Source organism: Octodon degus, unplaced genomic scaffold (assembly GCF_000260255.1).
Source record: "Octodon degus isolate 3935 unplaced genomic scaffold, OctDeg1.0 scaffold00090, whole genome shotgun sequence".
In the NCBI taxonomy this organism is placed as follows: domain Eukaryota; kingdom Metazoa; phylum Chordata; class Mammalia; order Rodentia; family Octodontidae; genus Octodon; species Octodon degus.
Genome location: NW_004524666.1, coordinates 11,204,617 through 11,231,101, shown reverse-complemented (window position 1 = coordinate 11,231,101; position 26,485 = coordinate 11,204,617). Strand labels below are relative to the sequence as shown.

Sequence of the window (26,485 nt, the reverse complement as noted above, 5' to 3'; positions counted from 1 at the left end):
TATATATAAAATAAGTGGCCTATAACCATTCCAGGAGCCATCAACAGTTATGAGGCAGATCAGTTAGCGGTATTGAAGTCATGTAGAAAGGGGTTTAAAACCCAACTCTCCCATCTGTTGACTGACCTGGGGCTTTGGGCAAGTTTATTTAATTTTTCCACACTTATCTATAAAATATAAATCATTTCACCTCCTTTCTGTAAAGGTTAAGTGAAGTAATTTGTATAGTGTTTAGCCTAGCACTCAGCATATAGAGAGTGGTAAATAAATGTTATTATTACTATTACTTTATCCTACATAAGACGAGGTTACTAGTGAATAAACAGTTGCATGAATAGTTTGTGGGTGCTGTGGAAGAGCTCTAACTCTATTCAGGAGAAGGAAAGAGTGGTCAGAGGGAATTCCCAGGTGGTCTGATGTGCAGGGTCATGAGAACGGTTCAGTAGTCAGGAAAAAGGAGCTGCTTTCAGAAGGGGAGGATGAGAGGGTTGGAATTTGTCGAGCTTGAGGCAGCTGTTGGTGGTGCATCCCAAAATAGAAAGGTCAGCCAGGTGTCCTCCCTTCCCCTCTGTGTCCTTTGCCCTGTCCCTTAGTGTCTGCAGAGCCACCTCCCTACCAGTGCTCCCAGTTGCCTTCCAGAGTTAACTGCTGCTCCCAGCTGGGCTACAGCCATGTGAAGTGTGAGGATCTGTGTGTACCTGTGGTCTCCGGGGACCATCAGCACATTGCTCCTGGGACACGCAGTCCCTTCAGCCATAGCTCGTCTGCAGCAGGTGGGAAGGAACTGCCTTCTGCCTCACTTTGTCTTCATAAGCTCTCAGGCAGCTTGGTGCTGACCAGTGTTGATTTAAACCTAATGGGTTCAGGTAGCCCTGACTTAAGTGTGAGAACGCTGTAACGTGCTCTGTGGACATGCTGTTATTGTTGCGTTGAGCCGTAATATTCATACAGTAAAGTAAGCCAGGCAAGGCACTTTTATGGGTGTGTGTGTACCTGCAAACGCCCCACAGGAAGGTGCATGTTGGAAGACCCTCTAGTCTCACTTCCAGTCAGGATCCATCCCTGGAGATAGTTTTGCCTGTAAGTGACCACCATATCCAGTGTCATCCTGTCTGGCTCCTTCCCCATTAGCACTTCTGGGAGCCTCGCCCATGTTGCTATATGTGCCCGTCATTGTTCTTTTCTCCCAGCTGACTGTCACTAGAGTGCAGTTTACCCTTCCCATGATCCAGGAGCAATGGGGAGTCTTCTGCTCTAGGATCTTTATGAACAGAGTTGCTGTGGAGGTGGAAGTGTGCTCTCATACATCCAGGGTACCTTCCCAGGAGTGGAAGAGCCAGTCATGGGGCATGCTGAGGAGGGGGATGGCAGAGCTGCCTCACAGCTGTGGTGGACCTGTCTCTACAGGGAGAGAACGCAGTTACTGTGCCGTTTATCAGTGCTGTACTCCACTGCTGATCACAGGGGGACCTGGGTTGGAAATAGGAGTCCTGTGTTTAAAGCCGCTCTGTCACTTACAAGCTTAGTGTCCCCAGGCAAAACATGTCACCTTATTTGAGCCTCTTTTTTTAAAAAATTTTTTGTAAAAAGGAAATAATAAAATAATAATTAGATTAAGAATTAAATGAGCCAGGCCTGGGATATAGCTCGGCGTCTAAGCACCTTCCTAAGTGCAAGGACCCAGATTTGATTCCTAGTACCACATGCCATGCCAGCCCCATGCCATGCCAGCCACCAAAACTGGGCATAGTGGCATGCTCCTGTAATCCCAGCACTGGGGAGCTTGAGACAGGAGGATCACTATGAGTCTGAACTGTGTAGTGAGACCCTGTACCAAATAAATAAATCGTTTTTATAAAAAGGAATTATATGAGCCATCTATGTAAGTTCTTTGAGGGTTATGAAATATAAAAATCATGCTGATAACCATAATTTCCTTAGCTCTGAAATGCTGACAAGAGATCACAGGTTTGAGCCCCCCTGAGCAACTTAGTGGCTTAGGGAGACCCTGTCTCAAATAAAAAACTTTTAAAGAGAAAAATGGTTAAGAATCAACAGAGAAAAAAGAAACTATCATCTAAGAGAAAGAGTATATGTCATTATTTTATAACTAGAGCCAGTCTGCTCACCACTTTGATAATAATTACATACCCCAAGAACCTTGTGGCCTGAGCAGAGCTGTGGGTCAGCTGTCTGCGGCCACAACCCCATGTGGCCTTTGCTTTCTCCTCCTCCACCTTCTTTTTGAGACCTGCCTGCCTGCTGTCCCTGTTGTTTTTGTGGTTTTTTTTTTTTTTTATCAAGGATCAAACTCAGGACCTTGTGCTTGCCAGGCAGGCACTTATGCCACTAGGCTATCTCCCCAGCTGTTTTTGATCCTGTCAATTCTGAGTACCAAGTGGGCATTCTCAGTACTCCATACATCAAGACAAGCGCGCGCGTGTGCGCGCGCACACACACACACAGAAGCACTGCAATAGCAGTCTGACAGAGCGTCAGTGCAGCCAGACTTATACCTTCTTTGCAGGGGTGACTTGGCCTGGAGACCAGCAGAGAGTCCTTGTGGGCACAGAGCACACAGTAGGTGTTTGGTGAATATTTGTGTATAGCAGCGGAAACGGCCAAGGTCGCCTGCTCCATCTCAGACGCACTCGCTTGCTCTCTGAGCAGGATGCTCCGTACTCTCTAGATCCAGTACTGTTGTGGCTGCACAAACCACCGGAGAGGATTGTGTTCTCTCTGTTCTCTGCGTACCCCGAGATCCTCCCTGAGGTTAGCCCAGAAGCTCCACAGCCTGCATTCAGTGCTGACCATGCTGCCTTTCTGCAGAACAAGTTCTGGCCTCTCTGAACCTCAGAGTTCTCATCGACAAAACAGAGTCAGGGTCAGTTCATTGTAAGGTGGTTATAAGGATTGGAGAAGACGGGACACTGCTGGTGTTATTTACAACTCACTTTTTAATTTTTCTTTCTTTTTTAATGTATCAGTTAAATTAGGTTCTTAGTAAGAAATTTAGAACACTAATTTATGAGGATAAATTCCATTTATCAGAGCAAAAACGGATCACAGGTAGCCCCAGAGCTGAGGAACAGCTTTGATTTTTGCTAAAATCTTTGAGTCCACCACTTTCTGATCCATCTTGGGCTGCTCCAAAATTTGGTATCTCTTTCTTGGTGTCGAAGATCTCGCTCTCCTGGTGTCTGGGCTTCTGCAGCTGCTTCTTCTTAAAGTAAGCATCAGTGAGGTGTTTGGGGATTTTCTCTTTGCTGATACCAATTTTTGTAGAGGTGGCAATGACAAATTTTTGGTGTGTTCTTCGTAGAGGAACATGATTGAGGCTAAGAGGCCCAGTCACAAATAGCAAGCCACGGGCCAGCTGCTTCAGGAAGTCCACTCTCTTGCCTCTGTGACACCTGGTGAGGATGATCAGGATGGTGCCGGGAGTGATGCTAGCTTGAAGTTTCCTCAAATGCTGACTGAAGGGTTTCTTGTTGTGGCTCAAGAGATTTTAGGACACATCTTCAGTATTGTAGAATCTAGGCATTTTTTAACTTAACCACACGGGTACCTCCATTCTTGTCCCTACCAACCAGTTTTGTGATCATAGCAAGAACTTTCTCCTTTTTCTTCTCAACCTTTGATTTAGCAGCTGTGTACTTTGTCTTGTACAAAGGCTTTCTGGAATACATAGCAGATCGGAGTATCTACCAATTCCTCTAATCAGGACAGGATTTTGGCTGCAGTAGGGCTGCCCCTTGAACTTTTTTGCCTTCACCTTACCCTTTTTACCAGTACCACTGGCAGAAGCCTTCTAGGCTCCCGGTTTCTTCTCTTTAGTGTCTGGCTTCTGAATTTTTTCACCCGCCACCTTGTGAGATGAGAAAGCATTCCTCACTTCTTCTGTTAGCACTTTGTGAGATATCTGTTTGGATACCAGGCCTCCTTCAGTCTCCCCACACACACCCTTCTCCCCTCCTTTAGGTGGCAGGGCTGGATTGGTTAAGAGTATGTTCCCCCAGTTCAGAGTACCTTGCCATGAACCTCATCTTTGCTGCTAATTTAATGTGAAGTCTTGGGTGAGCTGCTTGTAATAATAGTTGTCTGAGTCCTGAAAGTGTTGTGTGGCTTCCCTGGGAACAGACTCATCAACCGCTCAGTTAGTTGTGGGTCACAGCAACTGGTTGGACTTAATATTCGTAGTCATAATATTATTATTGACCCTGTGGGTGCTCATGCACACGTGCGCAAACACACACACACACACACACACACACACACCCCTGATGCTACACTGGGCTTTCCTGACCCACTTGCAGCAGAGCGCCTGCTGCATGGAGAGTCTTCCTCCATGGCTCTCTTCATTTGAATAATCACAAAGAACAGGAACCTGGAGTTGCTCCATGCTTTCAATTTGTTTGTGAGCTCTACATTAATGAAAGGATCATCGCTGAGAAGCAAATGTCAAGACAATGCAATCCTTGGATCTTTGGAATAGACTAAGAAATAGGGGTGTTTGGGACTTCGTATGAAACTGTGAAGTTTGTGTATTAAATAGGAGAAGAAAAATGTGTCTGTTTAAATGTTCTCAGTATTGTGGGTTTAAATTGAATAGATTATTGTCTTGAGGAAAATTCACATATAAATTAGACTACCAAGAATTCATAATTGTTACACTTTTCATGTTAATTAGTTCATGTTAAAAAAATTGTTACTGCATAAATTAACACATTCTTTCATGGTGAACATATTTTAGAAAGATTTGTTACTTTAATAATTCTTTGTGTATTAGGAATCCCAGAGGCCTGTACTAATTAAATATAATCAGATTTTAGATTCAAAAAACACAGTGGCCATTTAACACAAACCAGCAGACGCTAGGACGACCAGGGAGAAGCGGATCCTTGCTTCTTTTAGACTTTGAATTTCACAATTCAGAACTGGGAATTCAGTTCCTGTCCTTCCTTTGTATTATGATGACTGGGGATTATCAGACCCAGAGCACCAGCTTTCCAGCTCAGGGGCTCCTGCAGAATTATTAATCAGCCACTTCTAAGGCCCCTGTAATCCGGTAGCAGATCAAGGCTGATCTCACCCCGAGATGCCCTCCCCCTGCCCCCGCCAGCACATGAATTTCTTGTTCTCTGTCAACAACAGTATTCCTGCGTGGTGTGCTGTGACCTGAACAGCAAATGTCAGGGAAGGAAAGGGGAAAAAAGCCTGTTAATTATTGAATTTAATTCCTTCCATCCTCGAGCAGCAAACCACCCTCTGATGAAAAGCAAACCCTTTCCAAAGTGAGCCATTGTTTTAAGTATGGAGCCGGAAATTCGTTTGTTCCCAACCTGAGCCATGAAAAGCCACCGTGAGATGCAGGCGCCACAGTCCCACGTTGAGTTGGGAGTTTATCATTCCGAGGGCTCTTCCGGGAGAAGCCAGCCTCCCAGCAGGGCCCTGGCCTCCCAGAGGTCAGCCGCCTGTGCCGCGCTCAGCTGCATGCAGAAACCACACTGCCTGTCTTCCAGCCTCGCAGAGCCCGACTTCCGCACACTTCCGTCACCAGGCAGAAATCGCCTTCATTTGTATTCCACTGGTTCAAGCGCCAGGCTTCCTCCCGCATTTCTGGGAGGGACTGCTTTGTTTATCTGCCGAGCCTCCGCTGTGGGCCCACATTAATAGTAGCAGGGGAGCAGGTCAGACAGGCAGAGAAATGCAGATGAACCGCACGGAGCATCCGTTTCCCTCCTAGAAAGGATGTGTTGAAAGCCAGATTAAAATGAAAAAAGACTTTAAATCACCCCTTCCTACTCCGGTCTCCTTTTAAAATTAAAAATACTGCGGGGAGGAGGGTGATTTCTTCCACTTGCGTGCAGGGCAGCTCTTGGCAGCTGTCCCCGGAGCGCAGCTGTGCCTGGTGCCAGCACAGGTCACCGGGAGCCTGACTTCTCTGAACACTTTTTCATCGGTGCCCACGGGGCAGTCCTGCTCTGCGTTGCACACAGACATTTCCTCTTCCTTTGTGCAGTTTTGGGCAGAGCTCCTTAGTGGTTGTTTCTGAATGGTCAGGAGCAAGTGTTTGCTCTGCGTACACCACATTTCTTGATAAACATTGAGAAAGAAGCAGGTGGTCACCTTCTGTGGTTTTACAGTGTAAATAGGAACTTCAGACTGTCATAAAACATCAGAAATGTCACTTGGCTTCCTTGGCTAGCAGAAGAAATGTTGCATTTGCATCCTCTGGATAATCAAGGACAGGAAATGCACAGGAAAACTGACTAAGGTTTACACCCTCTTTCTTCCAACCAAGGGAGGGTATTTGACACACTGTTCTGGGCCCCCAGGGTGTGTTCCAAAGGTACAGACACTGCCAGACTGAAAGCAGGGGTGTCTTGAAAAGCAAGTCCAAGCTGGTGCTTGTCTTCTGTATATCCTTTCTAGCTTCGTTTCTTCCAGACTCCCAAACACCCCCCAGCATGACCAGCATGTTCCCTGCAGTGCCTGCAAATGCAGGGCCATCTGTGCTGCTCCGCACAGTGTGACCTGAAGCTTGGCTGATTGAGACCCGCTGCCCTTCAGAGGGTAGCCAGATTCTTGAAATCAGCTCTGTGTTGAGCTGCACTCCCTCCAGGCATGTATTTTTCACTCTGAGGAGTACCCACTCCCTCCCCTGGGCAGCAGCACACAGGTGGGTACCATGCTCTGCATCCAGCACTGTTCTTGCCTTTTGTCCCCAACCAGAAACCACACTCTCTCTTCAGAGTGTTCCAGAGCATCCTCTCTTCACCTTCTGTCTCTTCCTGAGCAGAAGCCTCATGGCCTGCTTGCTGTCGTCCTCCGCGTCCTTCCCATTCACCTTTCCTGCCTGTCCTTGCTCACTGCAGGGCAGATTTTTGGGAGATGACTGGATCCTGACCATGTGATACTCATCACCTGATTAGTTCACTGATAGGTTTATAGCTGGGTGTGGTGTTGGGAGGTGGGTCTGTGTGGGCGTGGCCTGGGAGGGTATATATATCCCTCCTCCTCTCTTGATCGATTGCTGCTCTGTGCCCCTCATGCCATCAGCAAGCCTCCCCTGCCATGCTGCCCAGCCTCTGAGCCAGCTGAAAATGGACTAAAACTTCCACAAAGTGTAAGCCAAAATAAGCCTCTCCCCCTTTAAGTTGTAAGGGTTGGATATTTTCTCCCAATGATGAGAAGAAGCTAAGATGAGACACATGACTAGTTAATCAACGCTTGTCTTTGCACTATATCCTGATGCACCTTCTGGCACTCGGCGCTAGTCTGTCTTGATACAACTTCTTCATCCTCCCGGGACTCTACCCCTCCCCCTGTCTCCTTTGTAACTCCCAGCCCACTAACGTGCTGAAATTTCAGATGGAATATTATCTCAATCCATTGTAGCACTGGCTGTTCATTTGTTTTTGTTTTTTGAAGCATGGTACTAAACCTCTGTGAACTTAAAGCAGGAATTTCAACATAATGTGTCATCGGAGATAACTGGAAACAATTGTATTACTTGAAGCATTTGGGAAACTTGAAAGTCATTGTCTTGCCCCAATATGAAGAGTCCGAGTTTTGCTGTGCCAAGTTTCACTGGGCCTGAAATCACTGCTGTGTGTCAGTAACCACAGAGTTCCAGGTTAGGTCAGCTTTGATTTCACTTCTTTCTCCAGATGCCTTGTCCTAATTTGCTCCTTGTCCTCTGCAGCACGCTGTGTGCACACGCAAGCACACACGCCACGCAGTTGGCTTCCTGTTGTTGGCATAGTTAGCGATCCCTTTTATTCCCTCGAGTAACTTGAAAGTTGGAGCACTGCACATTATTTAATATTGGTATAATGATTTGCAGAGTTTGTGGCTTTATATTTAAGAAGATTCTGGGTGGCTTTTGGTTCAGAAAAACAGTGTCTATTGTTGAAGCCAAGGCTTTTCTTCTTTAAAAATGCTAATAGGGTACAACTTGTATTCTCTGCCCAGTTTTGGCTTTTTTAATTCTGCACTGGCTTTACCTTCTCCACTTTGGCCCAGTTTTTTTTAGCCAGAGGGGATTTTCTGTGAGACAGAGCTGTGGGATTGGCCTGGTAACCCAAAAACAAAAGACTTAACAGTCTAGCTGGTGCCATGAGCTAGGTCCCACCAGGCGTGTCCTGGCGCATGGCCTGCCCCTGACCCTGGGAGCCACGGGTTACACTGCAGTTTCTCTGTGCAGTCTCTCCCTGAACACCCCCTTCCTGATTCACTTCCTCGTTTCTTCTCCCTTCTGAACCATCAGCTTCCCCAAACCAGGGTCACGGTGTAGTTCTCAGCTGGCTTTGCCTACGAACTCTTGTCTCCCTGGGGCAGGAGGTGCCCTGTACTTGGTTATCCCAGGAGTAGCTCACATCAGTCGGAGACTTAACAGACACAGTGAATTCTCAGTGATTGATGAGTGCAGTGAGTTTTCTTTTATCTTCCTTTCCTCTCTTTTAAGTTTGGAGAGCTTTGGCATTGCTGAAAGCATGTGCAGGACGGCCCAGTCAGTGCCTTTTGTTAACTGTCTAAATACAACAGTAGTAGGCACTGACCTAGCTGTTCTTAGATGCCAGCCATTGTGCTGAGCCCTTTATGTCTATTGTCATTCTCACTGCAGCCCTAGGAGGTTGTCCTCATCCCTGATTCCAGACAAGGAGACTGAGACTTCCAGTGAGGCCACCCAGCAGGTCCAGCATCTGCTAGTTGACCTCTTTCACTGTTGACCTCTCTTCCCTGTCACTGAAGAATACCCGTTTCCCAGAAAATCTGGCCACAGGGACAGTGACTCCACTAACTGGACTGTGACCTAGGTTGAGATAAACCAAGCTGACGACAGACTGTTTGCACTTAAAAGGTGAGAGCATTCAGGCAGGCAGGCCTAGAGCACGTGAACGTGATTTTAAAGTTAGCAACCCGAAGAGTGAAAAAAAATTATTAGTTTGTTGCAGAGCTATATTGTCATTCCCTTCTTTGTGTTGAGCTTCATAATTCTGTATAAAGGAAGATAATCTTTTTGGCTGTCAGGGTGCTAGATAAATCGGTGCCTGAGTTGACCCTTTATTCAGTTATTGTGTTTATTGAGCAATTGCTGTTTAACCAGCCTTAGGCAAGGTGTAGTGGAGTAATATAAATACAGTATCTGGCTGCCAACCTCAAAGGATTTACGCTCTCTTTAAGGAAATTCATATAACACCTTTAAAATTAGTTAGTAGATCCATATGGAAAGACTGAACATGGAAGAACGGGGTACAGTGCTTAAGTGTTCTTGTTCTAGGGGCAATCTCCTTCTGTTTATATCTTAATGCTACCATTTACATGAAATCTTTGGCATATCATTTTATCTTTCTGTGTTCACTTTCCTCATAGACCAGAACTGTTGCTGGTATATAAAACACCCAGCACAGCATGACAGTCGACAAGCACCCAGTAGCTGTCCGACTATTGCAGTAGCTGCTATTACCAGGAATTACAGTATTGTTCATAGCACTGACTCAAGTATGAGTGGACTTTAGCTGAGCAAGTGGAAGGAGAGATGGCATTTCAAGCAAGCTAATGTAAAAGAAGCAGCTGTAATCATGCCGGGTCCAGGTTAGAGGTTGTAGGCAAGCAAACTAAACTAGACTGTGTTTAGAGTAGGAAGAACCCAAAGTTGTATGGATATGAAGGCCTTGAAAACCAAGTAGAAGATTTTGATTAGTGCAGTTAGGAGGCACTGCATGGCTGGGAAGGCAGGGACGAAGCTGCAGTTTGAAGAGATTAATTAGAGAGACAGTGAGCTGGAGGTCGAGGGCTAGGGCAGGAGTGCTTAATGGAGATATTGACCCAAATCAGGTTCTGGCAGTGTGCTTGAACAGCAAGGGACAGATTGGAGAGGTGTGTCAAAGAAGGAGGCAGGCCCCTTAGTATTAGACTAGATCTGGAGAATATGGAGAAGTCCCAGCTGGCTTTAGTTTCTCTATACTGAGGCCTGACAGAATGGTCATCTGACCTCAGAAAGGGGATAGTGGGTGGAAAAGATTTAGTTTGCATCCTAGAATAGCAAAGTAAGCACTAACTTTATAAGCCAGTCATTAGGTGAAATTTTCCACTGATAGTATAGAAAGCTCCTAAATAATATTACACAGAGCTGATTTGGTGAAAAAATAAATGTAAATCTGTGGTTGCCATATTTGCATTAAAGGCAGAACACCCTAGAGATGACTTTGTCCCTTGGGTATTTGAAACTAAAAAGCCAAGACTTCAGACGCGAGGTGGTATCTGCATGGTGCATTCAGCCCCTGTGCACAGTCCGGGCAGTAGTCCAGAGGGCGTGGCCAAGGGAAGAAGTGTGCTGAGATGACCCGGAACCTGGGGCCTCTGAAACCCAGCAGCCAGAGAGTAGGATGGTGGCAAAGAGCTGATGGTACACACAACCTGCAGGGAAGTACGGGACATCAGGAAAGAGTTAATCCATAGGAAGTAGTTACCTCATTTCTCTAGACATACTTGAGGTTTACACAGTGTTGGAGAAGCTAAGTTTTACTCTTTCCTTCCTAAGATGAGGGGCACCACTCAAGTGTGAGAAGTGTGCTAAAATAGCATAAATGGGATAAAAGCCACTAGTTAAATAAACATGACAGAAGTGACAATGGAAGCATAATCTACCCAATTACGAAATTGCATATAGATACCCATGGTTCTTGAGATGTCATGATAACTTCCTCGAAGTTTTTAAAAGTGAAAATACTTTCCACCTTCTGTCTCATCCCAAGTCAAGTCCTTCTCGAGATAGTGACGCACTATCTTCCATGTTTTAATGGCAGCAAGAATGTCTTCGCTTTTCTGCTTAGCAGTTCCCTCGGCTTCCCCACACACTTAACACAGGGGCCAGGCTCTTTCAGGAGGTTGTAGAGTCCCGCCAAATCTAGTCTTGTGCCCCATTTTATTGTCCTTTTTAGCACCTTAGCAAACTAAGCTGCTAGCTCTGTGAAAACTTGTCATTGTGAACCAAGTGCAGGGCTGAGCACAATATCAAGCACATGGGGAAAACTCTAGAAGTAATCATGGTAATAGTGAGCTATTTATTTATTTATTTATTTGTACTGGGGATCAAACTCAGGACCTTGTGCTTGCCAGGCAGCCACTTACTTATACCACTGAGCTATTTCCCCAGCCCTCTTTCTTTTTTTTTAAGACAAACTTTTTTTTTTCTTTTTTTGAGACAAATTTTGATAACTGAACCCACAACCTTCTCCCTTCTCTCACTTGAAGAATGGAAGATCAGTAACCTTGTGTGTCAAATCAGAAAGACCAGGGCCTCAGGAGATTAAAATGTGGGTGTCCAGACACCACCTTCCACTCCATTCTACTAAGAGGTTTCTTGCCCACTTTCTTTCTGCTGATTAAAAACACCCCCCCACCACACCCTCTGCTGCAGCCCCATGAGCTGCACCACAAGCTACTCTCAAAGCAAAGTCCAAGCCTCCCTCCAGATCACCCAGACAGACTCCCTAAGACCCGGATGGTATCTGAGCACTCTGCATTTGACAGTAAACAGCCAGGGGTTCCCAGGTATTTTTAAGCTTCACTAGTGTGTAGCATATGCTTTTTCATTATAGTTGGCAGTTGTTAGCCCCTTAAAAGGGCATCCAGGTCGTGACAGACAGTGACACTGGGACTGACACCAAGGACAAGGAAGGGACTCACCAGAGAATAGGAGATTCATAATAACCCCGAGTCATTTAAGCCACAGGATTTATTGTCATGTGTTTCACATTTCAACAGAATTTAGAGAAATGGAGTTGACATGTACCTAGGAAATTATATGCTGATGTATTTCCTTACCACATGAGCTGATTGAGCTAAAGGTGAACTGCCATTCCAAGAAGTAAATAACTAAAAATACCAAGACACTCTTGCCTGGCAGTTCTGGCATGTAGGTCCCAATGATAGTCCCACAGCAAGGTTTTGGCAGTGCCCAAACCTTGAGAGATTGGTAGAATTTGCACTTGCTACCTAAAAAACAGTTTGGTGGAAAGGATACTTGTAAGTCCATGTGTACATGACTGACTTAAGAGAATCTCAGACTGTTCAGTTTAGTAGAAAATGAAAAGTATGATAATAACTCCTTTTCAAATAATGCCTATAAATACCGCAGCACACTGGCGTGAGAGTCCTCCAGCCTCCAGTACCAGCGACATCAGTTACCACTACCTCTGACTTTGCTGCTTTTCCTCCAGTGCAGTGCAAAGCAGAGAGATATGTGTTGACCTCTGAATACCGCTCCCAAAAGAAGAATTTCAAAGAGTGGATCAGCTAGTTAGGTGATAATACCTAGTTAATTATACTGTAGTTTTTCTGACATTTTCTCCCCTTAAAAAAGAAACTTTGATCCTAACTTTGTGCCTGCTGTTGTGTCTGTGGAAAAACTATCAGGGGAAGAGCTTTACTTTCAAGCAAAAGGCAATCTTTATGCCTAGGACTTCCTTCCTTCCAGGAACTGGACCTGAGCCCCTGCCCCCGCCACGGAGCCACCTCTGGGCCTGTGCTGGTCATGTGCTGTACAGCTTCACTGGCACGGTTCTCACAGGCAAGGGTGTTACACTGTGCTCCAGTTACTGGAGCCTTGTCTAGCTGCTCACTGTTTGGAAGCCTCTACTCAGGAGAAAAGAGTTGGTAGGAAAGAAATCCATTTTGTTTAAGGGCTGGCATTCTGAGAGGATGAAGAGAAGCTGTTGTCTCAGGGCCTTGTTTTAGGAAATTGAGGAGCACAAGGATTTTTATAGGATAGCAAAGAAGGAGCAGCCGACAGCAGGCAGGAAGGCCTGTGATGAGTGGGCTCCAGGCATCCAGGGTGTGTTTCTCCATTTGTTCTGGCCAGCATGTCACAGTGCACCACAGCCTCCTGAGCTAGCTCCTACAGTTCTTTAGAGACAGACATGACTGTTGTGTAAGTTAAACCTCCCAGTGGCTTACATGCTTCGTGGTGGTAGATGCAGAAACCTAAAGCGTGAAAGGAGAGCCATGACACGTTCTGGTGTAACTTGAAGGTCACCAGATGTTCTGGCTTCCATAAAGCTAAAGAAAGATTATCTGATAATTTCTTAATCATTTAGGCATGGCTTCTCTTTGGAATTTAGACTGTCATTCAAAGGGAGAGGAGATAAGACTGCAAAAAAACAGCTTGCGAAGGAGTGGCCACCGTTACACAGCCTGTGTGGCCCCAGGAGGCGGGAACCCGAGACCAGGAAATGGACTGGTCTTCTCTGAGGAGGAGAAGAGTGGACGCCAGTCGTTCTTCTCAGTCAGAACTTTGGATAATTACTTGAATTTAACTTTTTGTCTTCCTTGAAAAAGAAAAGATGAGTTATTAGAAAACTTTATTTTTATCCGAAGTGCCTGCTATTTTAAGAGCAAGGAAATAAGTAAAAAGTTGGACAAAGGCTTTAGGGGTATCTCATTACATGTGGTATAAAAGTGTTGCTTTTCTTAAAAGTAAGCCCGAAAGTGTGCTTCCTGCTTACAGTTGTGTCTCTACTTATTGGAAAAGTAATAGTGATGTAGCATTGTGAAGTTTCAGAGGAATCAAGTTTTTGCCACTAAAACTGGTATTATATTAGCTATGTACACTTAGAAACAGATCAGAATAAAAATTTTTACTTTCACATAAAAGGTTAGTGGAAAATAAATTTATTTAAATAAGCTCTTACTAATATAGCAAAGTACCTATCTACAAGTAGTTGCCTAACAAAGGAAATTACCAGATATTCGTTACATTATACAATCTTTATTTTAACCTTTTTTGAAAATTTACATATTGTTGTTATTGTGGATTACAAAATGAAAATAAAGCAGCTGAGTGCAACTGGCTAATCTATTTAAGATTTTTTTTCTTTAGCTTGAAATTAGGAGCTCTTCTCTCACAAAATTGAAAATATTTTACCCAAATTTTAAATTTGCTCAAAGCAACTCATATCCCTTCATCAATGTTGCCTGAGTCAGAGAAGGAAGAAAAGGCTCCCATTTGTTTACTGGATTTGTCTGCCCAGGGCCAGGGATGTAGCTCAGCAGCACAAGCACCTGCCTGACAAGCACAAGGTCCTGAGTTTGATTCCTGATATAAAAAAAAAAAAATGCCCAACAGAGAAAAGTGTCCCATGTTTCTCAGAGAAGGGTCAGAGATTTCCAACCCATTTGGCTTGAGAGAAGATTTAAAAGGAACTGATTTAATATACCTTTTACTCTCTGAGGTAAAAGAACTCCCACTAAGGCCTGGTCCAGGGCCAAGTCTGCTGTGGATACTGAAGAAAATCTAGCACGTTAATCCCCATGGCCCAGCATCTGTACATGATGGCCAGGACAGGAATTGTAAGTGGGATCTTTGGAGAGAAGCAGTACAGTAAATGAACATTCAGAAGATGCCAGGGCTTGTGTGCAGTCATCTGACGTAAATAATTATGCTTGAAGAAACATAGCTAAATAAAAGTACGTGAGTACATAAAAAGAGAACAAAACTGTGGAATAACTTTCCTACTCTGATGTTAGTGTAAGAGTCTACATAATGAAAGAGGATTTTTTAAAAATTTCATTTCACACTGGCAAGGAAGAGACGGAGAAGAAGATTATATTCCCAGAAAAATGCCAGGGTAAATGTGCTAAGGTTGTTATCGTGTACTGTATTTAAAACAAAGATCTAATTGCTGAAATTTATCATATGACTGGTTATTAAAACCTTGCTAATTTAAAGGTTTTAATCATTTGATGCTTTTGTGCATAGTGACTTTTCATAGAAAATACCCTGAAAATTTCTGTTTTGTCAGCCTTTGTATGATTTTTATGACCCCCAACCATAATTAATTAATGTGTGTTAAAGATATAATTATATTTATGTAGACAATAAAAATTCCTTGTTTTTCTTTCAGGCTGTTCAGTGAAATGTATGGAACTGGTCTATAATTGCTGAGCCTAATATGTGCATACAGCCACTGAGTTCGTTTTCGTTCCCTCTGCTCATTTAGCGCCACAGAGAGCTGGGCCCGCCCTTCTGGTTGGTCTAGAAACAGGATTCCTTTAATGATCAGAGAAATTCTAAAGATGTGATCTTAGTGACTTCAGCATGAATGTTGTTCCTTGGTGTCGAGAAGCCAGAGATGCATCCCATAGTCCCCAAGGGAAGACTTGTTTGTTTAAAGAACAAACTTTAGTGGCTTCCTCTCTGGCTGGGTAGAAAAAAGGTACGGAGGTAGAAGGGATCATCACTGCAGAAGAAAAGGCTCCCAGGAGCGATGGTGGCCACTCCAGGGAGGAAAGGTGAGGGGAAGAGAGAACGGAGGGGAGCTGCTACCGTTTCTGTGTGGGAGGCCTTGGGGAAGTAGAGCCCGTTCGCCTAACTCACGGCTGCATCAGCTGTCTCCACCCTGGGGTGATGGGTTTTGTGCAACTCCTAAGACCAAACTATGCTATGATATAACAGGATCCATGACAGTAACAGGATGGTCTAATCCCCTGTGTGTTTGTTAAAGTATGGCATTATTTCAAAACAAGAGAAATCAGTTTCCTAGATCACAAGTCAGGAAATCTCCTCCAGACCAAACTATAGCACTGGACACATAGATTCAAGTTGAAGAAGCCTGTGCGCCTGCCGTGCAGTGAGGTATTAAGGGACTTGGAAGTCCAGTTCTTTGAATGAAAAATTAAACTAGTTTGCTTAAGGTCACAGAGCCAGGCTCACCCCACACATCTTCTCAATCCCAAACTACTACTCACCTTTCGTTTCTTTCATGACCTGCTCTCTCAGCCTGCTCCCGGAAAGAGGCTCCCACGTGCTTTTCCTCCCTTCCCCACGCCCGGCGCAGGATGGCGGCCTGGCATAACCAGCTCTTCTCTCTGCAGGTGCGAAGTTCCCCATTAAGTGGACGGCCCCCGAAGCGGCGCTGTATGGGAGGTTCACAATCAAGTCTGACGTGTGGTCTTTTGGAATCTTACTCACAGAGCTGGTCACCAAAGGAAGAGTGCCATACCCAGGTAAGAGCAGGGCGCTTGAAGGGGGCCTGCGGTGGTCTCTCAAGCATCTGACTCTGATAGCTTGCCTTTCTAAGCCCCAAGCCCAGCTTTCTGCCAAGCAGGAGTTTGAAGAATACGAACAGGTATTTAGCCAGAGAGAGGCAGAGCTGGGGGCTGCCATGGCATGCCAACAGGCAGCCACTGTGACCCACCTGCCGGGAGGAGTGTGGTTAGTGGCCAGGAGGAGAGCTTCAGGCCACCACAGTTTATGGGATCGCTTCTGTCTCAGTCAGAGCGCTCACTGTGGCCCCCAGAGCAGAAATGGCCCTGGCAGAGCCGCTGCCCGCGTGGCATTGGCAGGCGTGTCTGGAAAGGAGCAAAGCGCCTGCTGCTTTCTGATCACACTGCAGCACCGACCCGAGGAGTGAACCTGGCAGGAAGATGCCAGGACCTGTTCTCTCTGCAGGCTCCTGCTCCAGATGGCTGGAGAGCAGCAGCACTCGGAGACAGTGCAGAGGCCACTTGCCGCCTGTTGCTGACAGTCAGAGCAGACTACACGAGAGCAAGAGCAGGACGAGGAGGCCGGGTCTTTGGGCCTAGGAATTTTTCTGAATTATCAGATTCATGCTTTCCAGAGACACCATGAGTTGAGGTTATCCATGTTTAAATGTGTTAATTTAGACAGCCGGAGACATAAAGGATGCGTGTGCCGCTTCACCGCTACACTTAGTGGTTATAGCATGGAGACAATCTGCTTTTTGAAATGTTAAGGACATATTTTTTAGTTACTGCAGAGTGAAAAAAGACCACAGCTCTCCCTCATTCCCTGCTAAAAAGGGAGCTTTAGGGAGAAAAGCCACACAGTGATAGAACTGATAGTGGAGATTAATGAGGAATGTAGGTCTCTCACAAATCCTGGGTCTGTAATCCTATCTTTGCAGTCACAGGAGCCAGCAAGAGCCGATTAGTGTGTAATCCCTTTTGTTCATTTTGTGTGATTATGGTCATCATCAGAGAACACAAGGAGGAGACTGGCAAGAGGGCCTCCCTCTCCCGGGCTGGGACTGCCTTGAGTGAGCCTCCCAGGAGGGCAGGTGGACACCACAGGAAACCGACACGGTCCGTCTCCGCAGGCCCAGCGCCAGGCATCTGCAAATGCAGAGAAGTCAGTCTTATTGATGCTGTGGTGGCTGTGGCTTACTCCAGTGGGCAGACTCAGGAACAGCCAACCAGAGCCGAAGAAAGGGCTGCCCTGGGGGGCTGCAGCGCAGCATGGGGGGCAGAATGTGCCAGTCTCAGGATTTTGAAGATGGGAAGGAACCTCTTTTTATTGTCTGCATTTTGAGCTAATTTCTTCCTGGTTTCCCTAGGCTTAAAATCACCCGGTGTGTTAAATGCAAGGGGGAAGTAAGAGGCTAAAGGTTAATGTTATTTTGCGTTTCTGTAAAACCTTTCCTTCAAGTAATACAAAGCCGCTTTTTGTTTCTTGGGGTCACACAGAGGAGCTGAGACAAAGGGGTGGAGGTGGGGGCCTCAGAGAGGGAAGGCAGGTGTGCTTCAGAGAGGCTCCCCTCAGGCAGGAACTTGGTGTAAAGAAAATGGCCTCGTTCTCAACCTAGACAGGGATTCATTCAGCCTCTCTTCAGTCAGCCTGAACTGTGCCAAGCATTTGCTCAACCTGGGAAATAGTACAACTCAGGCAGTCTCGGTCCCGCAGGGCACTGTTCTAGGGGACTGAGGGAAAAGAGTGAGCAAATAATCAATGTAGCCCCTGCACTCATGAAGCTCCAGTCAGGCAGAGCACGTGTCAGCTCCAGAAAAGAACCTTTCTTGTGACGTTTATAAAAAATCGTTTGTTTGGTACAGGGTCTCACTACATAACTCAGACTCATAGTGATTCTCCTGTCTCAACCTCCCCAGCACTGGGATTACAAGTGTGCCCCACCATGCCCAGTTTCAGTGGCCGGTGCAGTGTGGGGCCGGCACAGCATGCAGTAGTGGGGATCAAACCCTGGTCCTTGCACTTGCTAGGCAGGCAGGTGTTTAGTCCACTGAGCTATCTCCCTAGCCCCTCTTGTGACTTTTTATTATTAGAGGAAGTCTTTCTAAAGGTGGATCACTTGAGTTTAACCCTAATTCTCTTAATGGGGCTAGGGCACCTGCTTCAGGTACCGATAGACAACAGGGATCTTGAAGGGCTTCCTAGGGTTCCTAGGAATGGTGAAGGAATGTGAGTGAGGCTGAGCTTGGTGCACTGTACCCATTTGAATCTGTAAGCAGCTGCTGATGTGCCCTGGGCTTGGATGACTGCCCCAGGTCCAGAGTGACAGCGGGACCAAGGGCTTTGTGGAAAAAGGCAAGTGAACCAGACCCTGGAAGGAGTAGCGTGGAACCCCAGGTCCACCTGGTCCTTGAGAAGGCACCAGCTTCTAGAAGGACAGAGCCAGTTCCGGGAGCCTCAAAGGAGTCTGAGGTAGAGAGCAAGTGAGGTGACACTTGGGAGATGTTCTGGAAAGGGGGGAAGAGCTGAGAGATTTTGGTGTTTGTTTGTTTGCTTGCTTGCTTGCTTGCTTGCTTGAGTTGTTTTGAGGCTGGGTCTCACTTACTGTGTAGTCCAGGCTGACCTTGAACTCACAGTGATCTTCCTGCCTCAGCCTCCTCAGTGCTGGGATTACAGGCATGCGCCACCACACCTGGGGCAAGAGCTGTTTCTGAGGAGTCCAGTGCACTGCCCCAGGGAAACGTTGGGCCCCAAGGAATCCTATCAGGGAAGAGGGGTAACATGGGCTGCTCTTCACCACTGAGAGCCACAGAAGAGTGGTGTCCAGGCTTGTTCCCTACCCTGGGTGCGTGCTCAGTGACTTTGCTTTTGTGGTATTGTGGACTGGACACAAGTTGTTTGCACTGAGCTGTGCTCCAGTCCTCTTCATTTTTATTGTTAAGCAGAGTCTTGCTAAGTTGTCCAGGCTGGGCTCGAATCTGCCACCTACTACCTCAGTCTCCCAAATAGCTAGGAATACAGGCGCTTACCACCACACCCTGCTTGGTTTTGTTTTTTTTTAACTTAGCTGTAATCGTGTGTAATTTGCTTTCTGGCTGTGAAAGAAAACTCTGTAAGAGAGATGCTTCTACAGAGTGACTGCAGTTAGAGGATTATTACCTTCATAGAGGATCACCATTCTGAGGAAAGAAAAGGTCCCTTAAGCTTTCTCCAGATGTCCTTGTAGGAAAAGGACTTTCCTGCATGTTCTCAATGGTGGTTGGCGTGACCAGCTCAACAAGCATGTGCTAAGGGGTCATCTCTCCCACTCTCCAAGAACTTCCCTCTGTTCTACGTTTGATACAGTAATTTCTCAGCTGGTTATACTACATTTTCAAGTAATTCTTTTTTCCAAGAGTCGTAAGTGGTGGTACAGTGTTCTAAGTTCTTCCCCAGCCGAGACAGGCCCTCTGTCCTCCCATCACAAGGAGAAGGCCTTTGGCTGGGAGGTGAGATGGAGGTGGGGAAGGGGAGCAACTTACTAGTTACTTCTGTGAAAGCTTCCTGGGCATTTCTGACTGGCGTGGATACCAGGCTGAAAGTGAGCCTCAGAGTAGGAATGTAGGTGGAGCGAGAAGTGTGACTGGGCAGAGGACAAGCACATTAGCGGTCAGAGTGACATTGGCTTGGCTGGTTAGTTAGCACATTTCGTGAAAGGAATGGATTAAAAAGGAAGGAAAGGAAAATAAGCTTGAACTGAGCTAGAGCCTTGAAACCAAAGAAATGTAGAAGTGTGGTGCTGCAGTTGCCAAAGGCCGTGCAGCAGGGTCGCCGCACCTCACCAAGGAGAGGCACTGCTCCCACGCTCTGTAACAGAGGCGGCCAGCGATCCAAAGTACAGCTTGGGTCGCCTTGCTGCAGCAGCCTGGCCTGATCGCTTTCTCAGCACTGTAGTCCGGCTTGCTCTTCTGTACACCAGGGTTCTGAGCCATTCTTTGCATGAAAATTAGGTCTGATTTTATACTGATAAGCTGTCACATATGAGAAATGAAAGCATTTAAGTAAAAGCAGTTTCCTGGGGTTAATGCAGAAATCAGTTACATATTTTAACCTACCATTTCACCTTCAAAACCTCTCTCAAACCCTTTCCCTGTGTGCCTTCCCACCTGTGCCCCTGCCAAGCTGTCACTTTCCTGGGCAGTGATCTCGTGGGATGTCCTGTTGGCAGTCTCTCCCTGCCGCCCCTCTGTCACCACGACACTGTTGTTGTCACCAGCAGAACTGTTAGGCTTGAGAACAGAAACTCACTACCTCATTCTCCTAGTTTAAAATGTTCAGGGCTTCTCTTTGCCTCGCATACTGACTCCAGAGCCTTCTTCTCATGTATCTTTCCTAGGCCTTTAACTTCAGTCAGCCTGCACATATTTATTGAACAACTACCATATGCCAACTGCCGTTCTAGGCACCAGGACTGGAATAGTAAACTGACATGAAAATTCCTGCCCTTGTGAACTTTCCTCTTCAAGGAGAAAGACAATAAATAAAAATAAATAAACAAAATATATTAGATGTTGGCTGGTAGGAATTGATAGGGAGAAAATGAAATGAAGGGGTAGGGGGACGTCAGGGAAGCGTGGTGAGAAAAGACCTCACTGGGAAGGTGCCCTCCAATTGCAGACCCACAGGAAACCAGGCAGGTGTCAAGGGGAAGGCCATATGCCCAGGGCAGAAAGCAAGGGTGATGGCTGGAGCACAGGAGGCCCCTGGCACCCGGATATGGCCTTTGGTCATTGTTGAAGGAGACAAACACTAAACAAACATAAGTAAACACAATACATTGGATGTTGGTCATTGTTAAGACTTCTGCTATTGCTCTTTGTGGATGGGAAGTAAGGGACTCTGAGCAGGAGACTAGCATAGTCAGACTTATGATGTCTGTCTTGAACATGCAAGTCTCTCTTCTGCCTAGAATCTTTCAAAGCCCATCCAAAATGTCATCTCCTTGTGAAAACTTCCCCATACCCAGGCCAAGTAGGTGGCACCTTGCGCTTGCTTCCGTGACATCTGGCAAATTTCTATCAAAATATACACGTGAGCATATTTCCCAGGAGCTCTTCCACCTATGAGAAAGAAGGAAGGTGTTACATGTTTCCCAATGCCCACCATGCTGTCCACCGCATAGTAGACTCTATAAGTGAATGGATGGGTGGGTGGGTGGATAGATGGATAGACAGATGGACGGATGAGAGACAAAGAGAATGGATGTGAATGAATCTATGAAGCTCTTAGAACAGGAACTTTAAATTCAGACCGTAGCTATCAAAACCTTTTAATTCCAGGGGCCGGGGAGTTGGCTCAGTAGGATAAGTGCTTGACTGGCAAACGCAAGGATCAGAGTTCAATCCCTGGTTCCACAAAAAAAAAAAAAAAAAAAAAAACCTTTTAATTCCAGCCCATCATCTTCACACATAGTCCAAATCTGTATTTTCTTGGCTGTGAGGTAACCTCTGTCCTCAGAGTTTTTCTGGGAAATGGACACCATGTTCCAGTGCCCTTCTAGGGAGCATCCTGGCCATGCTGCACCCTGGCCCTTAGTGGAACACCTGCTCCTGTGTGTCTGGCATATAGGCAAGCAGAAAGAGGCTGGGATCTGCATAACTAAGAAGGAAGAGCAGTGATCTAGGACATTTCTCTGAGGCTGCCCTGTGCACACACATGCTGTCCTCTCTGCGGCCTACCAGCCAGCCCCACTGGTCATGAGAAACCAGAATGTTCTCTGAAGCAAGTATTCATTCATGTATTTGAAGCTCTTTGACATCTTTCAGGAGGTGACAGCTGCTTGACCTTTTTGAATGCATGTAATCACTTGATAATGGCGTAAAGACATGAAGGAAAAGAGTGAACTAGGAACACGTTGCTTAATGAATTACAAGTCCCACCACAGTCCTCCTTTTGCCATAGAGCCCTGAACTGCAAACATACATTCCTTAGATCCAACCTGCTGATGGAACTGATGTCCCGTGCTATGAGAAGTTAGGACGCTAGGCAGGAGGAGGATGAGCAGTAGGCAAAAACTTCTGACCTCCGCTTGGGGTGCAAAGTCCTCTGCACGTGCTACCCTATCCACAGCCCCTGGATTTCCCTTCACCCCACAGTGCTCCCTCTAATGGCACATCCTGCCTAGAATGCACAACAGTCATTCTGTCACCTCCCCTACAGGGTTTCTCGTGACTAGTGGAGCTGGCTGGTGAGCCACAGAGAGGACAGCATGTGTGTGCACAGGGCAGCCGTGGAGGGACGTCCTAGATTGCTGTTCTTCCTTCTTAGCTGTGCAGATCCCAGCCTCTGTCAGCCACTCTCACCTTTTCACTTATGTTTTGGGACAAAGGAGTTCTTTGTGATCCTGTGTTACCAATTTTCGATAACCTTTGTGTATTATGGCACCTTCAGTCTTCATTTCTGTGTTTATTAATACAGTGAGCTTAATTTTTTAAAATCTGGTGGTTGGGAGGCTGTAAACAGGTGGATCACTACGAGTCCCATCTAGTAGTGAGACCCTGAACACCACCCTGTAGACCCTTCCCTAAAATACAAAAATAAATAAAAACCTGGTGGTTATCTGTTAAGATGGGGGAAAAAAACAAAGGTAGTAATTATTGTACCTTCTCAAGATCAGCCCTTTATTTTCATCTATACTATTTGATCAGTATCTCTCTGTGCCTGATTTTTACTTTGATATTATGCCACAGTCTGATCACCCTGAGATAATGCGAGTGCAGGACACTCTGCACTGTGAGCGCGTGTGAGTGCACCGGGCCTGCCTGTTAGCTCCACTTCCTTCCTGTGGCACCCACAGCCCAGGAGCCAGGGCCTTCTGCAGGGTTTGTAAGAGAGCCACAGGTGCCTCACACGGAAACCCTCATGCACAATGTTGTGTTGCTCCCTGTGACCAAAAAGCTGTTTGCAAATGAAATTTATTCATTCACATGGACAAAAGTCTAGGTTTATGTAGCCCATAGTCAAACCCAGACAAAAACAAGCACAGAAAACAATTAAAGCTCCTGATGTGAAGGTATGGCCCTTTGGAGGTCTGTACAAGGAAGCTGTACAAATGGAAAGTGATAAAACACAGTCTTCCTCCACGGAACACATTTTCTCGAAGACTTGAAGGCAAAGTGACTACTGAGGCATTGTGCTGACAAATGGAAAAACTGGGCTCATGGGAAGCTTCTGGAGAGAGATGCGAAGCCCAAAGTCAAGAAGTGACATCTAGTTCAGGTCTCTGCCCCTGAAAGCGATTTTGAGTCCCCTGCTCAAGAATCTGAAAGAAAAGAGGAGAGGATCCATGGGCCTCATGTGCAGTGCGAAGGAGAGGACTGGGGATGCGTAGAGAGAGGGGAGTCAAGGCGCAGAGTCAGCATCTCAAAGTGACTGTTGGGAACTCTACCCCTAAGGTTTGCTGCAGGAAACCCGAGAGGGATTCAGGAAAGCCGATCTAGCCGAGAAGTGAGTTCAGGCCACGTGGACAGTCTCTCCCGCAGTGACCCGGGCAGACCCACTAGAAACGATGCTAGTGTTACCATCTCTAAAAGTGGAGAATCCAGTGTGACAGAAGGCTCCCAGAACGGACCTCAGGGAGGAGGATTTATTGCTTTATCTTTAGAATAGTCCATCCTTAGCATGGTGTGTAGCATAAAATGCATTTTTCTGAAATTCTTGTAAGATTTTCAAAGTTTTTATAACAGAGGCTTTTTTAAAATATTAACACAGTGCACTTAATTGAGCTAATGTTTATAAGCAACTAACCCAAACCTTGCTGAGTAGACACATTGCATTTACCTGCCACAGGGAGAACCTGCTTGGGCTCAGGCCTCAGGTCAGCCCTGAGGAGGCGGTGGGGAGAGAGCCGGTCTTGAGAGCGAGTCTCAGTCAACTTGTCGCTGTCTGCCAAGTGCAGTGTTGAATATCCCACTTCTCTGGCAGAGCCGTCATGGGTATGTTTCTCGTTGGCCCAGTGCACAGAATTGCTTACATATGCTCCCTGCACTGGGGAGAAGAAGGCATGGAAAGAGAAAGGAGAAGAGCCGAGAGTAGGAACAGGGTGCCGACAAGACGGCAGAGGTGACATTGTGGCTTGAGTTGCCACATGTGCTGTGTCCGAGCCTTGGGCTGAGCACTGGAAAAATAGGCTTGACCCAAGTGGCCAATTAAAGTTTCCACTGGCAGAAATTGAATAGGAGGCTCTTTTAAGGGCAATACTTCATTTGCGTAGTTTTGTTTTTTAGTGAAATGAAGCATTTACTGACATTGGCTCCCCAGAGTCACAGGAGAGTAGTTCATTAAACTCTGTGGTGCCATTTTGGACACAGTCTCCATGCCAGATTCAAGCCCTGGAGGCCTTGTGGGGGGTGTGGACACCACTAGGAGGGCCTGTCCTCTCTGAGGAGCTTCAGGCCTTCGCCTGCCTTGCCTCCTGCCTGGCAGGGGCAGGAACCAGAGGACTTCCTGCACACTCAGATTCTGTAGTTTCTGATATATTATGCAACTAAAGACTATTAAATAGGCAGCAAAGCCCACACTCCAGAGAATGCCAATTCTGATGTGTGATTACACTTTTTTCCCTGACCTTTCTGGGCTGCCTGGGATGAAGAAGCTGCCATCTCTCCTGCCAGGGCTTCTTCCCTGCCAAACCCTCAGGAGCAGATGTGCTACCGAATCAGACTTTGTTTAGAAAGTCAGTGGAACGCGGAGACCGTACGTTATATGACACCCTGGGAGAGTGTGGATAAGAACAGGCAACTGCCTCCCATCACGGCAAGCCTGTAGCCAGTGCAGATCCACTTTGCTGCCAAGTGACTTACAAAAACTTGGTGGTTTTCGGAACTTGTTGGACTTCAGAATGGTGGAGAAGGAAATGCTGGCGCAATCTTACCCTGGCTGCCAAGAGCTCAGCCGGACAAGGCTGCCTTTTCTCCCCCCGGGCCTGCCTGGGTCTTGAGTTCTCAGGCTGTGGAGGAGGGTGTAAGGCAAGGGGTCCAGCCTATGGCTTGCTTCCTGCAGCAGGTGGTTTGTATCGATGCCAGGACTGGTGTAAGCAGCTACGGGGATGCTGTCTCTTTCTAAACCCGCACACCCGCACACCTGATGGAAGGAGGCCTGTGAAGGCGCACACAGCCCGAGGCAGCCTCCTTGCCTGTGTCACACCTCTCTCTCCAAAACAAGGGGATTTCCTGGCTTGTGAGAAAGGCTGTTTTACAGCAGCTGTACTGAAAGGCACTGCATTCCACTAGAAATAGCATGTAGGTTTTATCACCTTAAGAAATTGTAATGGAGGCCAAACCTGGTGATACACACCTGTAATCCCAGCATTTAGGAGGCTGAAGTCAGATGATGGCCATGAGTTTGATGCCAGCCTGGGCTGCAAAGCGAGTTCAAGGCCAGCCTCAACTGCATAGCAAGGCCCTGTCTCAAAAAAAGAAAAAAGAAAAAGAAAAAGCAAAGACAGTTATTATAATGGCACAGGGTAAGGAATTATCCTAAAAAGGCTTGAATAGCAAGTGACTGATATGGCCATGGTTCACAGCAGGAGGAACCAGGATACCCCAGCTGAAAGTGCAGCACAACAAAAGGGACCTGGCTACAAGTTCAGAAGTCTGCGTGCCTCGTGCCTGGGTGGGCAAGGTTCCACTGTGTACCACGCACCTCAGCCCAGGCCAGCAGGGCTCTGGCTAACAGGTTGCCTTCTTTCCCTAAAATTTAAAGGGAGCTACACACACAGGCTGTGGGTGCCAGTCCTGAGAGACAGGAGAAAATCTAAGTGTCTATGACTTGAAATCGGGTTCTTGGTTTTGTGGATTAACTGGGTCAAAAGTTGGAGGAGTAGCCAAAACATATAAGATCTTGGCAGGAGAAGGCAGAATATAATATGGGGGGGGGGGGAGACGGGAGACGGGTCAGGGGCATCTCCTGCTGCAATGAGGAACTGAGGCATCGGATGTGGGGGGGGGGATGGAGAGTAGTGCCTGGGTTTTGTAAGAAGGGGCTCAAGACATGGCATTCCCTGTACTGTCCAGAAGGCCAGTGTATGGAGTTGTGTTCCAGAAGAGCTGGTGCTCTCTGAGGCACCCTTGCGCTGGGCACCTGGATGCTTCCCCCCAAGGAAGTTGCCTGGAGGTGAGGAGGGGTCAGGCCTACAACAATGACAGATGGCCTGACCGGCATCATTCATGATCACTGGTGCTGGAGACACCACCTCCTCATTAAAGTCACTAAACCTCATGGCGCTGGAAGGGTGGTCACCCAGCTGGACAGTGCTCAGCCATGCTAGCAAGATGGCGCTCCCAGGGAGTGGGGCAAGAGATTGCCTAGGCATGAGACAAACTGATGTATGAAGTTCAGAAATGGACCTTACAGGGACAATAAACAGCACACTCTCATTCCATGGAGTATTCAATGGGTTGTTTGGGGTTTATTTGTTTTCGGTCTGGTTTATTCCTTTCTGTCTGCTTAACT

General features: G+C 46.6%; 1 protein-coding gene and 1 long non-coding RNA gene across 2 annotated transcripts in view; one reads left to right on the top strand and one right to left on the bottom strand.

Annotated features, from left to right (window-relative positions):
- The window catches only part of Fyn (FYN proto-oncogene, Src family tyrosine kinase), a 215,799-nt gene that overhangs the window by 186,750 nt on the left and 2,564 nt on the right, over nucleotides 1-26,485 (top strand). The window contains exon 14 of the mRNA XM_023722326.1: nucleotides 15,883-16,014. Within this exon, the coding sequence (XP_023578094.1) occupies nucleotides 15,883-16,014 (132 nt within the window). The remainder of the gene's footprint in view (nucleotides 1-15,882; nucleotides 16,015-26,485) is intronic.
- LOC111818393 lies at nucleotides 20,138-25,369 on the bottom strand. The gene is made up of 3 exons (XR_002822393.1): nucleotides 25,328-25,369; nucleotides 23,813-24,019; nucleotides 20,138-21,093 (listed from the first exon to the last, which is right to left on the bottom strand). It is a non-coding gene; the product is annotated as an uncharacterized LOC111818393 (long non-coding RNA).